The 15,693-nt window shown below is 50.7% G+C and overlaps 1 protein-coding gene across 1 annotated transcript; it reads left to right on the top strand.

Annotated features, from left to right (window-relative positions):
- The first annotated feature begins 3,644 nt into the window (after window positions 1-3,644).
- Window positions 3,645-12,724, top strand: LOC149428901 (NADH dehydrogenase [ubiquinone] 1 beta subcomplex subunit 4-like). Its single transcript, XM_089666957.1, has 3 exons — window positions 3,645-3,875; window positions 9,490-9,636; window positions 12,598-12,724. Exons 1-3 carry the CDS (start codon window positions 3,699-3,701, stop codon window positions 12,658-12,660), a joined length of 387 nt encoding a protein of 128 aa, XP_089523083.1. The 5' UTR covers window positions 3,645-3,698; the 3' UTR covers window positions 12,661-12,724.
- The last annotated feature ends 2,969 nt before the right edge of the window (window positions 12,725-15,693 follow it).

Raw genomic sequence — 15,693 nt, 5'->3', positions numbered from 1 at the left:
AGATCTACAGTGTAACCCATTCATGGGCATGGCGATTCCCCACCCCCAAACCGCGAGGAGCGGCATCTCACCACCACCAGGAGAAGCAAATGGCCAGTTAAAGCAATCCACATACACTATACAGTGAAGGAGATGCGTATTTGCTCCCCGGCTGATGCTGAATGTTCGCCCCTCACACAGAAATGATCGGTCTAACAATGGAATGTTCGCCCCTCACACAGAAATGATCGGTCTAACAATGGAATGTTCGCCCCTCACACAGAAATGATCGGTCTAACAATGGAATGTTCGCCCCTCACACAGAAATGATCGGTCTAACAATGGAATGTTCGCCCCTCACACAGAAATGATCGGTCTAACAATGGAATGTTCGCCCCTCACACAGAAATGATCGGTCTAACAATGGAATGTTCGCCCCTCACACAGAAATGATCGGTCTAACAATGGAATGTTCGGTGTAACACTGAGAGACAGAATACAACAACAAATTCAGCAGAAATGCGTCTAACAAATGATGACTGATCTGCATGTTCATGAGGGAAAGAAGGATTTGATCCCCTATCATTCAGCAGGATTTCTGGCTCCCAGGTGTCTTTCATACAGGTAACAAGCTGAGATTAGAAGCAGTCTCTTAAAGGGAGTGCTGCTAATCTCATTGTGTTACCTGTATAAAAGACACCTGTCCACAGGAGCAATCAAACCATCAGATTCCAAACTCTCCACCATGGCAAAGACCAAAGAGCTGTCCAAGGATGTCAGGGACAAGATGGTAGACCTACACAAGGCTGGACTGGGCTACCAAACTATGGCCAAGCAGCTTGGTGAGAAGGTGACAACAGTTGGTGCAATCATTCACAAATGGAAGAAACACAAAACAAGTGTCAGTCTCCCTAGGTCTGGTGCACCATGCAAGATCTCACCTCGTGGAGCGTCAATGATCATGAGAACAGTGAGGAATCATCCCAGAACTACACGTGAGGATCTTGTCAATGATCTCCAGGCAGCTGGGACCACAGTCACCAAGAAAACAATTGGTAACACACTACGCCGACAAGGACTGAAATCCTGCAGTGCCCGCAAGGTCCCTCTGCTCAAGAAAGCCCATGTCCAGGCCCGTCTGAAGTCTGCCACTGAACATCTGAATGATGCAGAGGAGGACTGGTGGGAAGTGTTGTGGTCAGAGGAGACCAAAATCCAGCTCTTTGGCATCAACTCAACTCACCGTGTTTGGAGGAGGAGGAATGCTGCCTATGACCCCAAGAACACCATCCCAACTGTGAAACATGGTGGTGGAAACATTCTGCTTTGGGGGTGTTTTTCTGCTAAAGGGACCGGACAACTGCACCGCATCAAAGGGACGATGGACGGGGCAATGTACCCTCAAATCTTGGGTGAGAACCTTCTTCCCTCAGCCAGGGCATTGAAAATGGGTGGTGGATGGGTGTTCCAGCATGACAATGACCCAAAACACACGGCCAAGGCAACAAAGGAGCGGCTCAAGAAGAAGCACATTAAGGTCCTGGAGTGGCCTAGCCAGTCTCCAGACCTTCATCCGATTGAAAATCTGTGGAGGGAGCTGAAAGTTCGAGTTGTCAAACGTCAGCCACCAAACCTTAATGACTTGGAGAGGATCTTCCAAGAGGAGTGGGCCAAAATCCCTCCTGAGATATGTGCGAACCTGGGGGCCAACTCCTGGGGGCTTTACACCACGGCATCTGACGCTTTGCATTGCACTTGGTGATGGAAGGCTTGGATGCAGCTGCTCGGCCATGGAAACCCATTCCATGAAGCTCTCTACGCACTGTTTTTGGGCTCATCTGAAGGCCACACCAAGTTTGGAGGTCTTTAGCCATTGACTCTGCAGACAGTTGGTGACTTCTGCGCACTGTGCGCTTCAGCATGCGCTGACCCTGTCATGTGACGTGGCCTACCACTTGGTGGCTGAGTGGCTGTTGTTCCCAGTGGCTTCCACTTTGTTATAATCGCGCTGTGCTGTGTTTGAAAACATCAGATGCTGAGACGCAGCGAGCGGGGAGAGGGCGTCCTGTCTGGCCCAAGATGGACGCAAGAAATATTCTTGGCGGGGACACTGGGATTCCGTTCTGGTTGGGAAACTGTCTCATCCTCAACCCAATCACAGTGTGACGTCTGCACAGGGCAATGGGACTGGCCTGCGTTCATTTCAGAGGCGCGGAGGGTGGAGACACATGGAGAGAATATAAGGAATAATCTATAGATGGCTGGATGTTACATTGTATCCATGGAATAATCTATAGATGTCTGGATGATACATTGTATCCACAGAATAATCTATAGATGTCTGGATGTTACATTGTAATCACAGAATAATCTATAGATGTCTGGATGTTACATTGTATCCATGGAATAATCTATAGATGGCTGGATGTTACATTGTATCCATGGAATAATCTATAGATGGCTGGATGTTACATTGTATCCATGGAATAATCTATAGATGTCTGGATGTTACATTGTATCCATGGAATAATCTATAGATGTCTGGATGTTACATTGTATCCACAGAATAATCTATAGATGGCTGGATGTTACATTGTATCCATGGAATAATCTATAGATGGCTGGATGATACATTGGATCCATGGAATAATCTATAGATGGCTGGATGATACATTGTATCCACGGAATAATCTATAGATGGCTGGATGTTACATTGTAATCACAGAATAATCTATAGATGGCTGGATGTTACATTGTATCCATGGAATAATCTATAGATGTCTGGATGTTACATTGTAATCACAGAATAATCTATAGATGGCTGGATGTTACATTGTATCCACAGAATAATCTATAGATGGCTGGATGTTACATTGTATCCATGGAATAATCTATAGATGGCTGGATGATACATTGTATCCATGGAATAATCTATAGATGGCTGGATGATACATTGTATCCATGGAATAATCTATAGATGGCTGGATGATACATTGTATCCACGGAATAATCTATAGATGGCTGGATGTTACATTGTATCCATGGAATAATCTATAGATGGCTGGATGTTACATTGTAATCACAGAATAATCTATAGATGGCTGGATGTTACATTGTAATCACAGAATAATCTATAGATGGCTGGATGTTACATTGTATCCACGGAATAATCTATAGATGGCTGGATGTTACATTGTAATCACAGAATAATCTATAGATGGCTGGATGTTACATTGTATCCACGGAATAATCTATAGATGGCTGGATGTTACATTGTATCCACGGAATAATCTATAGATGGATGGATGCTCTGTATTGAGCGCCATCTAGCGGCTAAAAGTGGTATCGCTTTGTATTGCGCGCCGTCTACTGGCTATAAGTGGTATCGCTCTGTATTTAGCGCCATCTCTGTTGGCAGTGCTCGGGCGCCATCTAGCAGCTCTCCGTGGTATCGCAGTGTCTCGGTCGCCATCTAGCAGCTCTCCGTGGTATCGCAGTGTCTCGGGCGCCATCTAGCAGCTCTCCGTGGTATCGCAGTCTTACGGGCGCCCTCTAGCAGCTCTCCGTGGGATCGCAGTGTCTCGGGCGCCCTCTAGCAGCTCTCCGTGGTATCGCAGTGTCACGGGCGCCATCTAGCGGCACTCTCGGGTACGGTGCTGTCAGTTTGTCCGCTGTGAATAAAGCTGTGTGAGGCCTGGAGTCCGGAGTGTCCTTGTGTCATGGAGAGATACCCGGAAAGCAAACTTGCGAGCCGACCGCAGGGGTTGGACCCGGCCCGGTACTATGAACAGACCCTGGAGCAGAGGAGGCTGCAGGAGGAGCGGGTGGCCATCCGGGCGAGACTGAAGAGAGAATATCAACTGGAACTTAACAACCCCCATAGGAAGGGGCTGGTGGTGGGTGATGGGTGCCTGGGGAGGGATGGGTATAACGGAGGGGAAGAGGGGGGATGGGTATAACGGACGGGTAGAGGTCCTCGGGAGGAGGGGGATGGGTATAACGGAGGGGTAGAGGGGGGGATGGGTATAACGGAGGGGTAGAGGGGGGGATGGGTATAACGGAGGGGTAGAGGTCCTCGGGAGGAGGGGGATGGGTATAACGGAGGGGTAGAGGGGGGGATGGGTATAACGGAGGGGAAGAGGGGGGATGGGTATAACGGAAGGGAAGAGGGGGGATGGGTATAACGGAGGGGTAGAGGCCCTTGGGTGGAGGGGGGTGGGTATAATGGATGGGTAGAGGGGGATGGGTATAACGGAGGGCTAGAGGCCCTTGGGGGGATGGGTATAACGGAGGGGTAGAGGCCCTTGGGGGGATGGGTATAACGGAGGAGAAGAGGCCCGAGGGGGGATGGGTATAACGGAGGAGAAGAGGCCCGAGGGGGGATGGGTATAACGGAGAAGAAGAGGCCCGAGGGGGGATGGGTATAACGGAGGAGAAGAGGCCCGAGGGGGGATGGGTATAACGGAGGAGAAGAGACCCGAGGGGGGATGGGTATAACGGAGGAGAAGAGGCCCGAGGGGGGATGGGTATAACGGAGGGGTAGAGGCCCGAGGGGGGATGGGTATAACGGAGGGGTAGAGGTCCTCGGGGGGATGGGTATAACGGAGGGCTAGAGGGCCTTGGGGGGGATGGGTATAACGGAGGAGAAGAGGCCCGGGGGGGATGGGTATAACGGAGGAGAAGAGGCCCGAGGGGGGATGGGTATAACGGAGGGGTAGAGGCCCGAGGGGGGATGGGTATAACGGAGGGGTAGAGGCCCGAGGGGGGATGGGTATAACGGAGGGGTAGAGGCCCGAGGGGGATGGGTATAACGGAGGGGAAGAGGGGGGGATGGGTATAACGGAGGGGTAGGGGGGGGGATGGCTATAACGGAGGGGTAGAGGGGGGGGATGGGTATAATGGAGGGGTAGAGGCCCTCGGGTGGAGGGGGATGGGTATAATGGATGGGTGGAGGGGGATGGGTATGATGGATGGGTAGAGGTATGAGAAAGGTTCACTTTTTTTTTTTTTTTTTTTTTTTTATTAATTGTTTTATTATTCTTAATAAACACAGACGACAGAAGAAAACTTTAAACCAAAGGAGCCCCCGCAGGGGTAGAGCCATAGGCCCAACAAATCTAACACAGAAACTAACTGGAAAGCACCCCTGGATGAGGTGGGGGAGGGGGGGGGGTACAGGACATGCAAGGCTTAACCCAGTACAGTTAGATGAAGAGACCATAAGAACACGGAAGGGACTCGACAATTAAGGAAACACACAGTAAATAACTACAAACAAATCAAGTCCTCCTATCATCCGCCTATCATCCGCCATGGTGGCGGTGGAGACCTTATCTAACCAGCAGGACCAAATTTTGTCAAATTTACGGGGGCATCCTTTAGTTTGATATAGGGGCAGATTAGGGTTTACTAAACGTTTCCAGAAAGTTCTGGCAGGAGGAGAGCGCTGCTTCCAGCACAAACATAACAAAGTATTAAGAAGGGTACGTTTGGCCCCAGCGGGAGCTTAGGGTTCCACCAGCCCCAACGGGCAATACTTCGGGTCAAGGGGGACTGTGATTTGCACTCTATCTCCAATTATTTGTAACACTTCCTGCCAATAAGACACAATAGCGGACAAGACCAGAATATATGAAAGAATTCCCCATCCTGATGTGACGAACGCCAACATGCTGGAGGGAGGGAAGGGTTCATTCTGTGCAGCCGATGTGGAGTCAAGTAGGCCCCTCTGTAGAACTTTAAATTGAATTCTCTCTGGTGGAGACTAGGGGAGAGAAGGGAGAATCCCAAATCTTGGACCAGTCCTCATCATCCAGGCTAGGGATATTCACCCTCCATTTCTGATGTAGGGATGCCAATTCGGAGTTGGCCGCCACAAGAAGGTATCGGTATAATTCCAACGTGGGTTTTTCCAAATTTGGTAGCCTCCAGCTCCGAGTACGAGAGGGAAATTGGTTGACCTGAGAACTGGTTTCTGAAGGCATGGAGAAGCTGAAGATATCTATAGTAATACTGCGAGGGCAGATTGAATTTAGATTGGAGAAATGAAAAGGGATCAAACCATTATGACCAGTGATGTGCTCCAGTGTTTTAATTTTGTATTTAGCCCAGGCCTAGGGATTCCGGGATCGTGGGAAAGTGAGCTGTTCAGCCAATGTGGAGTATGCCGGGACAAGGTATTAGAGGGGAGGGATTCCGTTCTAAGCCCAGGCCCGAAGAGTGGTATACATGGATGTTGTGAGGCTATGGGGCAATCTTAATCCCCTGAACACTAGAGATTGGAGGGCTTCCAGAGATTTCAAAATGGCGGCCTGCAGGAAAATAGAGGTGTTGGTCAAGTCTGGCTGTAACCACCAGTGCACAGTAACAAGCTGAGCAGCAAGGAAGTATTTGAAACAATCCGGCATTGCCAAACCTCCTCTATCCGTAGGTCTAGTGAGGGTAGTGAGCTTCTATCTGGGAGGCTTAGTTCCCCAAAGAAATGGAGGGAACAATTGGTTTATTTTTAAAAAGAATGACTTGGGGAGCCATTGTGGGGAAATTTGAAAAATATACGTAAATTTGTGAAGTATTTTTCACTTTTAAAAGATTAATACGGCCAATTAGAGAAAGGGGCAAGTTACTCCATGCCTTCAGTTTGGACCTGACCTCGGACCATATTGGATGGAGATTCAATTCTATAAAATCAGAGGCCTTCTTGGGGACTACAAAACCTAAATAAGTAAATTTATCCACCCACTGTAAGGGAGAAGTAGAGGAGGAGGCCGGTGCTCCCTCATCCACCGGGAAGAACAGTGACTTATGCCAGTTGACCCTCAGGCCTGTGAATCTAGAGAATGAGCCCATAGGATGAAGGGAAGGCCCAGCATTATTTAGAAAGAATAACAGGTCATCTGCATGTAAGGCCACTCTCCCCTCCAACCATCCCACCCGGAGGCCAACAATATCTGGAGAAACTCGAAGGGCTTCAGCTATAGGCTCCATCGCCACAACAAAGCATGCTGGGGAGAGGGGACATCCTTGTCTGGTACCACATTGTAAGTGCAAGGAAGTAGAGCGAAGGCCACCCACCCGTAGCTTTGCCAGAGGATTTCGAGTATAGGGTCTGTAGCCATTCTATAAACCTTAAAGGGAAACCCATCCAACGTAACGCCTCCCATGGGTAGAAGTCCATTGGGAGGACATCAGGCCCCAGAGCCTTGCCATTAGGGAAGGAGCCTACAGCCGTGGAGACCTCTGGGGTAATGACCGAAACTAACGGCTGACCCTCAGACCTGCGAATCTAGAGAATGAGTCCATAAGATGAAGGGAAGGCCCGGCATCATTTAGAAACAATAAAAGGTCATCTGCATGTAAGGCCACCCTCTCCTTCAACCATCCCACCCGGAGGCCAACAATATCTGGAGGAACTGGAAGGGCTTCAGCTATAGGCTCCATCGCCACAGCAAAGAGGGCTGGGGGGAGGGGACATCCTTGTTTGGTACCACATTGTAAGTGCAAGGAAGTAGAGAGAAGGCCACCCACCCGTAGCTTTGACAGAGGATTTCGAGTATAGGGTCTGTAGCCATTCTATAAACCTTAAAGGGAAACCCATCCAACGTAACGCCTCCCATAGGTAAACCCATTCCTCCGTATCAAAGGCTTTCTCCATATCTAGAGTGGCTGTAGTCCTAGAGCCCTCATTTAGGTGAGTGATATGTATATTAGAGGATCTACCAGGCATGAAACCCATCTGCTCTGAGTCTATAATTGACTTTTATCACCTTATTCAGCCTAATGGATAAAAGTTTGGTGAGGATTTTGAGGTCACTGTTAAGAAGAGCTATAGGCCTTTATGAAGTGCAAAGTTTCGGATCCTTGCCCGGTTTATGGAGCAATACTATGTGTGCCTCATGCATGGGAGGTCAATATAGGGGCTAGAACAGCAATGGGCAAACTACGGCCCGGCGGACCTTTTAATCCGGCCCGCGGAGCTAGGCTCCTCTCACAGTCCGCCCTGAAGACCGGTGTAGCATGAAAATCTGTCTCCTATGAGGATCTGTCCCCCTCGACGTATCTGCGCATGTGCCGGAGATCGCCGATCGGCTGCTAATGCCTGAAACTGGCACATGCGCAGATATGTCGAGGGGGACAGATCCTCATAGGAGACAGATTTTCATGCTACACCGGAACGGCGCGGGAACACGGCGAGAGGAACGCACGGAGCAAAGGTAAGTGAATTGACACAGGGGGGACTTGGGGACTTAATATGGGGGATGAATTACTATAGGGGGGATGAATTACTATAGGGGGGATGAATTACTATATGGGGGATGAATTACTATATGGGGGATGAATTACTATATGGGGGATGAATTACTATGGGGGATGAATTACTATATGGGGGATGAATTACTATATGGGGGATGAATTACTATATGGGGGGATGAATTACTATATGGGGGGATGAATTACTATATGGGGGATGAATTACTATATGGGGATGAATTACTATAGGGGGGATGAATTACTATATGGGGGATGAATTACTATGGGGGATGAATTACTATATGGGGGATGAATTACTATATGGGGGATGAATTACTATATGGGGGATGAATTACTATAGGGGGGATGAATTACTATATGGGGGATGAATTACTATATGGGGGATGAATTACTATATGGGGGATGAATTACTATGGGGGATGAATTACTATATGGGGGATGAATTACTATATGGGGGATGAATTACTATATGGGGGATGAATTCCTATAGGGGGGATGAATTCCTATATGGGGGGATGAATTACTATATGGGGGATTAATTACTATGCTTACTATGGGGGAATATTACTATACTTACTATGGATGACACATACACATCATTCATCTACTCTTGGTCTGGCCCCCGGGTCCAATATATGAACCCATTGCGGCCCTCAAGTCAAAAAGTTTGCCCACCCCTGGGCTAGAACATCTGTACGAGTCATGTAGAAGTCCATCTGGAGGCCACCAGGCCCCGGAGCCTTGCCATTAGGGAAGGAGCCTACAGCCGTGGAGACCTCCTCTGGGGTAATGTCCGAAACTAACGGCACATTCCGAATTGGAAAGCCAACCAAGGGCCAAAGGATCTAACAGAGCAGCCAAATCAGAAGGGTTGAAATTAGAGGGAAAAGATGAGGTGTAGTAATTTTTAAATTCGTTCAAAATAGCTTCTTGGGAGGACACCACCACCCCGTCCGTGGCACAGATTTCAGGGATAATAGTGACAGGTCTATCATGCCGAGTCGTCGTTGCCAACAACCTACTGTTTTTGTCCCCGAATTACCTACGACCTGTACATCCAACCTAGTAAATTCAGACATGTAACTGTCGGAGAGGAAGTCATGGCCGTCTACAGTAGGAGCGGATGAATAGAAAGGTTCCGTTTAGTTCCGAGTCTCGGGGTGATCTGCTCGGTGTAATATACAGCGTCGGGCTCCGTGAACTCCTCCCTGAAGTCACATGTCTTTCTCTTGTCTCCTTTAGCAAGACCCGGCGGTGGAACGATGGATGTTCGCACGCAATTACAACATTTTGCCCAACGCCAGACTGACCCCTAAAGTGTGTCTGCGCGGCGCCCTGTCCTTCGCTGGACCTTTGCTCTTCTTGTACGTTGTCGCAGGCTGGGATCGGGTAAGTGACTCGGGGATGTGATATGAATGAACAGATTCCATTAAAGATCACTCCGGTCCATTGGGGGTTTTTTAGATTTCTTTAGAGATTTTTTTTTGTTTTTTTTCCCTTGCCTGTTTCCCTTTTGGGGAGATTTTCTTACTTCCTGGGATCTGAGGGCTACTAACCCTTTGCCGTTTTACCAAACGCAATCCAGGATTTTGGGTGAAGTTTATAAGCCTGTCCTGATTTTAGTTATTGCTCCTTGATGTGGTCGGCACCCTAATGGATCTTTGGCTCGCTGAAGAGGTTAGATTGGGTTGGCAGCCTGAACGTTGTTGTGTCAATGTCCACATACTCCTGTGGTGGTGTGCAAAGAGAGTGCTAATTTAGTAATGGCAGGGCCTGGTGTCTGGGTGTGTGGGAGGTGTTGTACGTGTGGGAGGTGTTGCCTGGGTGTACGTGTGGGAGGTGTTGCCTGGGTGTACGTGCGGAAGGTGTTGCCTGGGTGTACGTGCGGGAGGTGTTGCCTGGGTGTACGTGCGGGAGGTGTTGCCTGGGTGTACGTGCGGGAGGTGTTGCCTGGGTGTACGTGCGGGAGGTGTTGCCTGGGGGTATGTGTGGGAGGTGTTTTCTGCTGCCTGGGGGGGTGTGTGTGTGGGAGCTGTTGTCTGCTGCGGGGGGGGGGGGGGGGGGGTGTGGGAGGTGTTGCCTGGGTGTATGTGTGGGAGGTGTTGCCTGGGTGTATGTGTGGGAGGTGTTGCCTGGGGGTATGTGTGGGAGGTGTTTCCTGGGGGTATGTGTGTGGGAGGTGGTGCCTGGGGGTATGTGTGTGGGAGGTGGTGCCTGGGGGTATGTGTGTGGGAGGTGGTGCCTGGGGGTATGTGTGTGGGAGGTGGTGCCTGGGGGTATGTGTGTGGGAGGTGGTGCCTGGGGGTATGTGTGTGGGAGGTGGTGCCTGGGGGTATGTGTGTGGGAGGTGGTGCCTGGGGGTATGTGTGTGGGAGGTGGTGCCTGGGGGTATGTGTGTGGGAGGTGGTGCCTGGGGGTATGTGTGTGGGAGGTGGTGCCTGGGGGTATGTGTGTGGGAGGTGTTGCCTGGGGGTATGTGTGGGAGGTGTTTCCTGGGGGTATGTGTGTGGGAGGTGGTGCCTGGGGGTATGTGTGTGGGAGGTGGTGCCTGGGGGTATGTGTGTGGGAGGTGGTGCCTGGGGGTATGTGTGTGGGAGGTGGTGCCTGGGGGTATGTGTGTGGGAGGTGGTGCCTGGGGGTATGTGTGTGGGAGGTGGTGCCTGCGGGTATGTGTGTGGGAGGTGGTGCCTGCGGGTATGTGTGTGGGAGGTGGTGCCTGGGGGTATGTGTGTGGGAGGTGGTGCCTGGGGGTATGTGTGTGGGAGGTGGTGCCTGGGGGTATGTGTGTGGGAGGTGTTGTCTGCTTCCTGGGGGTGTGTGTGGGGGAGGTGGTGTCTGGTGCTGGGGGGGGAATGCGCTTGGGAGGTGGTATTTGGTGCCGAGGGGGGTACGCGTGGGAGGTGGTGTCTGGTGCCTGATTGCTATAATCCCTGTACAGCAGAGCTCGGAGTAGGGAGGTAAGAAGCCGGGGGTAGTAGTTCATGAGTTCATTGTTGGTTTTCCCCCAATCTTCACCATCCTGGTTCTTCCTGTGAGGTGAGAGTCCGAGGTGCGGGTGGGAAGCATATAAGATGACATCTGTGGTTCCCATAGTTCATGGTGTTTGCCGCATCAAGGCTTTCATGGCCTGGTGTCCACTACATGGAGCTGATGATCAAAGACAATAAATATTTACTATGATCTCCCTCTAGTGGACATAACGTAGTATTTTCCTGATTCACTCTATGAATGAATAACATTCGACCTGGAGGGAAACGAGCTTAATAACATTCGATTTTGTCCCCAGTTTCACAGAAGGTACATACATACATACAGTCGCACAGGATAAATAGTTTTGCTTTTTTTTGTATTTTTTGGCTACACAACACTAAGGAGTGTATTTATTGGTTCTACATTGTGCCTTACCTACAACCCCCCCTGTGGTGGTGATCCCCCCAGTAGGTTTTGTCAGGTTTGATGCACAATTTAGAAATCTACGAGACTGATAGGAGCAGAGTTAAGGCCAGCCATTGTTTTCATTCCATATGACAACACAGGAGCACAATTGGGCGACATGGATAGAGCGTTGTCACCCTATAACAGGAGGGACCTTCATGGCAGGATCACCAGGGATTATTTTCGGTTGAGAAGTACAGGTGAATCGGGCTGCATTGTGTGCAATGGCTGGATGGAGACTATGGTCATGCAGCAGACCGGATTTATTGGCTGCTGCAGCTCAAACCGTTATTGGTCAGGTGGGAAGAATGGCCGTCCACCAGTGACTGAGCAAGTCAAGGAGCAAAAAAAGAAGCTGGCTGCATGTCCTGAACATTCAAAAGCTGACAACTTTATTATACCAGACAAATGAACAAAGAGTCCCCGCCTGACCCCCACGTCTATTCTTTAGGGCACGGGTGTCATAACCGGCGGCCCTCTAGTTGTTGCCAAACTACAAGTTCCATGAGGGATTGACAGTTACAGGCATGACTCCCAAAGGCAGAGGCATGATGGGACTTGTAGTTTCACAACAGCTGGAGGGCCACCAGTTCGCCACCCCTTGCTTTAGGGGGGAAACCAGTCAGAGGAGGGGGTCTTAAGCCACGACTCCTTGCTTGTCTGGGCTTCTAAAGTTGTCAGAGGCTACATTTCCATGGAGCGCGGCCAGCTTTTTCTCTCCTGGACTCGCGCTGCACAGGGTGACATCACCTGATTTTGTCAGGAGGGTGAGCCTGTGTAAGGCTTGGCACTCGCACAGCCCATGTTCTGAGGTTTAGGCCTTGCCTGCTGTTCTGCGATTGGTCTGTTTTTTTGTTTTTTTTCTGTTTTGTCATTAATGAAGTGACCCCTCTCTCTGTGTTCACCCCTTCACAGGCACGGAAGGAGAGGGAGTTTAAGGAAGGAAAGGACGACAATCCCTTTTCATTTACACTCTGAGCACCACTGCGCCCGCCAAGACAGAGCCGCCAGTCCTCCGAAATAAACGTGTTTTGTCATACGATGATTCCTCTCTTACTTGTTTGGCTGGATTTCTAAGGAACCTGTAATACTATATATGGGAACAGAATTGTAAAATATTCTAAAATAAAGGTGTAAATATGTCAGATGTGTAAAACATTACCGAAACCCGTTATCGGGCAATCGTCGCACCAAGCGCACGCCTCTGCGCACTCCTCCATCTTTCCTTTGTTTCCCCTTCATAGGGTTCTATGCAGTACAAAGGGTCTAGTACAGCAAGTCCTAGAGCAGAAATCTGAAAACTACGGCCCAATGGTTACCCACGACCGGTCCCTGTGGTAGGATTGGAAAGAGGGTGTCAGGGACTGGAAGCCAGAAGATGCGCATTTTTTACTTCCAATGACCACCTCCGTAGGGTCACTTGTACCTCCTCCGACCACCTCCGTAGGGTCACTTGTACCTCCTCCGACCACCTCCGTAGGGTCACTTGTACCTCCTCCGGCCACCTCCGTAGGGTCACTTGTACCTCCTCCGGCCACCTCCGTAGGGTCACTTGTACCTCCTCCGGCCACCTCCGTAGGGCCTCTGGTACCTCCTCCGGCCACCGCCGTAGGGCCTCTGGTACCTCCTCCGGCCACCGCCGTAGGGCCTCTGGTACCTCCTCCGGCCACCGCCGTAGGGCCTCTGGTACCTCCTCCGGCCACCGCCGTAGGGCCTCTGGTACCTCCTCCGGCCACCGCCGTAGGGCCTCTGGTACCACCACTGATGTAGGGGCACCTGTAGCTCATCTAATTGCCTACATGGGGCACATCTACTCTACGCTGACCACCTCCATAGGGGCATTGGTACCTCCTCTGACCACTGCTGTAGGGCCATTGGTACCGCCACTGACGTAAGGGCACCTGTAGCTTGTCTGATCGCCTACATGGGTCACATCTACTCTACGCTGACCATGGACATAATGACACCTCTAGTACCTCCTCTGACCACTGCTGTAGGGCCACTGGTACTGCCACTGACGTAGGGGCACCTGTAGCACGTCTGATCACCTACATGGGTCACATCTACTCTACGCTGACCATGGAGATAATGACACCTCTAGTACCTCCTCTGACCACTGCTGTAGGGCCACTGGTGCCTCCTCTGACCACTGCTGTAGGGCCACTGGTACCGCCACTGATGTAGGGCACATGTAGCTCATCTGATCGCCTACATGGGGCACATCTACTCCCATGCTGGCCATGGACATAATGACACCTCTGGTACCTCCTCTGACCACCTCCGTAGGGCCACTGGTACCGCCACTGATGTAGGGGCACCTGTAGCTCGTCTGATCGCCTACATGGGGCACATCTACTCCACGCAGACCATGGACATAATGACTCCTGTACCTATTGGGGCATTTTTCTACTCCTACTGAATATGGTCCAGCCCCCGAACTGTGTCACAGAATACGAACTGATCCTTTGTTTTAAAAAAAACGGAGGACCGTAGACATTGACCCTGGCCATAGCAGTAATTAGAGGGCGAAGACTCACATTTTAGCAAGGTCAGGTTTAAATTTGAACCCTCCGTATCTCTGGACGTTATTTTTAGGGGGAGGGCAAACATACCAAACAGAATCCTATAGAAGGGTAGAGTCGCAGCGGGGCTGAGGTGGGAAGAAGCGAGCAGGCTTGGGAATGAATGGGTCCAGGCAAATAGGCGTGGGGAAGGGTAACGGAATATCATGGGACATCAGATCTTGGGGTGGATGTAGTATGGACCCTCAAGGGCTCGAGTGCTCCAAACACAATGAGAACCTCCCACAGCTCTGCTCTCTGCCCAGGCTATGTACAGGACAGTGATGTCATTGCTACTGTCACAAGGTAATATCTGAGTTTGCAAAGACATTTGGTGGATTTAACACAAATGTGCCCAATTTGAATAATGGATGAAGACCTTTCCAGGTGCCCATTAGGAGGGGTTCCCACCATCCCTGTGCTGAGTTCCTGGGTCTGTACACCCACTGTGCCCATTATGAGAGGTTCCCACCATCCCTGGGTCTGTATACCTGCTGTGCCCATTGTGAGGGGTTACCGCCATCCCTGTGCTGAGTTCCCGGATCTGTACACCCGCTGTGCCCATCATGAAGGGTTCCCACCATCCTTGTGCTGAGTTCCCGGGTCTGTACACAAGCTGTGCCCATTTTGAGGGGTTCCCGCCATCCCTGTGCTGAGTTCCGAGGTCTGTACGCCCGCTGTGCCCATTATGAGGGGTTCCCACCATCCCCGTGCTGAGTTCCCGGGTCTGTACACCCGCTGTGCCCATTATGAGGGGTTCCCACCATCCCTGTGCTGAGGTCCCTGGTCTGTACACCCACTGTGCCCATTATGAGGGGTTCCCACCATCCCTGTGCTGAGTTCCTGGGTCTGTACACCCGCTGTGCCCATTTTGAGGGATTCTCACCATCCCTGCGCTGAGTTCCTGGGTCTGTACACCCGCTGTGCCCATCATGAAGGGTTCCCACCATCCCCGTGTTGAGTTCCCGGGTCTGTACACCTGCTGTGCCCATTATGAGGGGTTCCCACCATCCTTGTGCTGAGTTCCTGGGTCTGTACACCCGCCGTGCCCATTATGAGGGGTTCCCACCATCCCTGTACTGAGTTCCCAGGTCTGTACACCCGCCGTGCCCAATATGAGGGGTTCCCACCCTCCCTGTGCTGAGTTCCCAGGTCTGTACACCCGCTGTGCCCATTATGAGGGGTTCCCACCATCCCTGTGCTGAGTTCCTGGGTCTGTACACCCGCTGTGCCCAATATGAGGGGTTCCCTCCATCCCTGTGCTGAGTTCCCGGGTCTGTACACCCGCTGTGCCCATTATGAGGGGTTCCCACCATCCCTGCACACCTGCAGATTCAGTCCAATCACGCGCACTCACTCTGAATGAATGGTTATTATACTTTATAAGAAGCCGAATTTATACACGGAACAAACATTACGAATTATGTCTCTTAATACATTTAAGCTGAAC

Source organism: Staurois parvus, unplaced genomic scaffold, assembly GCF_062004578.1.
Source record: "Staurois parvus isolate SC_StPar_1 unplaced genomic scaffold, SC_StPar_1.0 ptg002937l, whole genome shotgun sequence".
NCBI classification, from domain to species: domain Eukaryota; kingdom Metazoa; phylum Chordata; class Amphibia; order Anura; family Ranidae; genus Staurois; species Staurois parvus.
The sequence above is the reverse complement of the archived record's forward strand: the minus strand, read 5'-3'. Positions and strand labels throughout refer to the sequence as shown.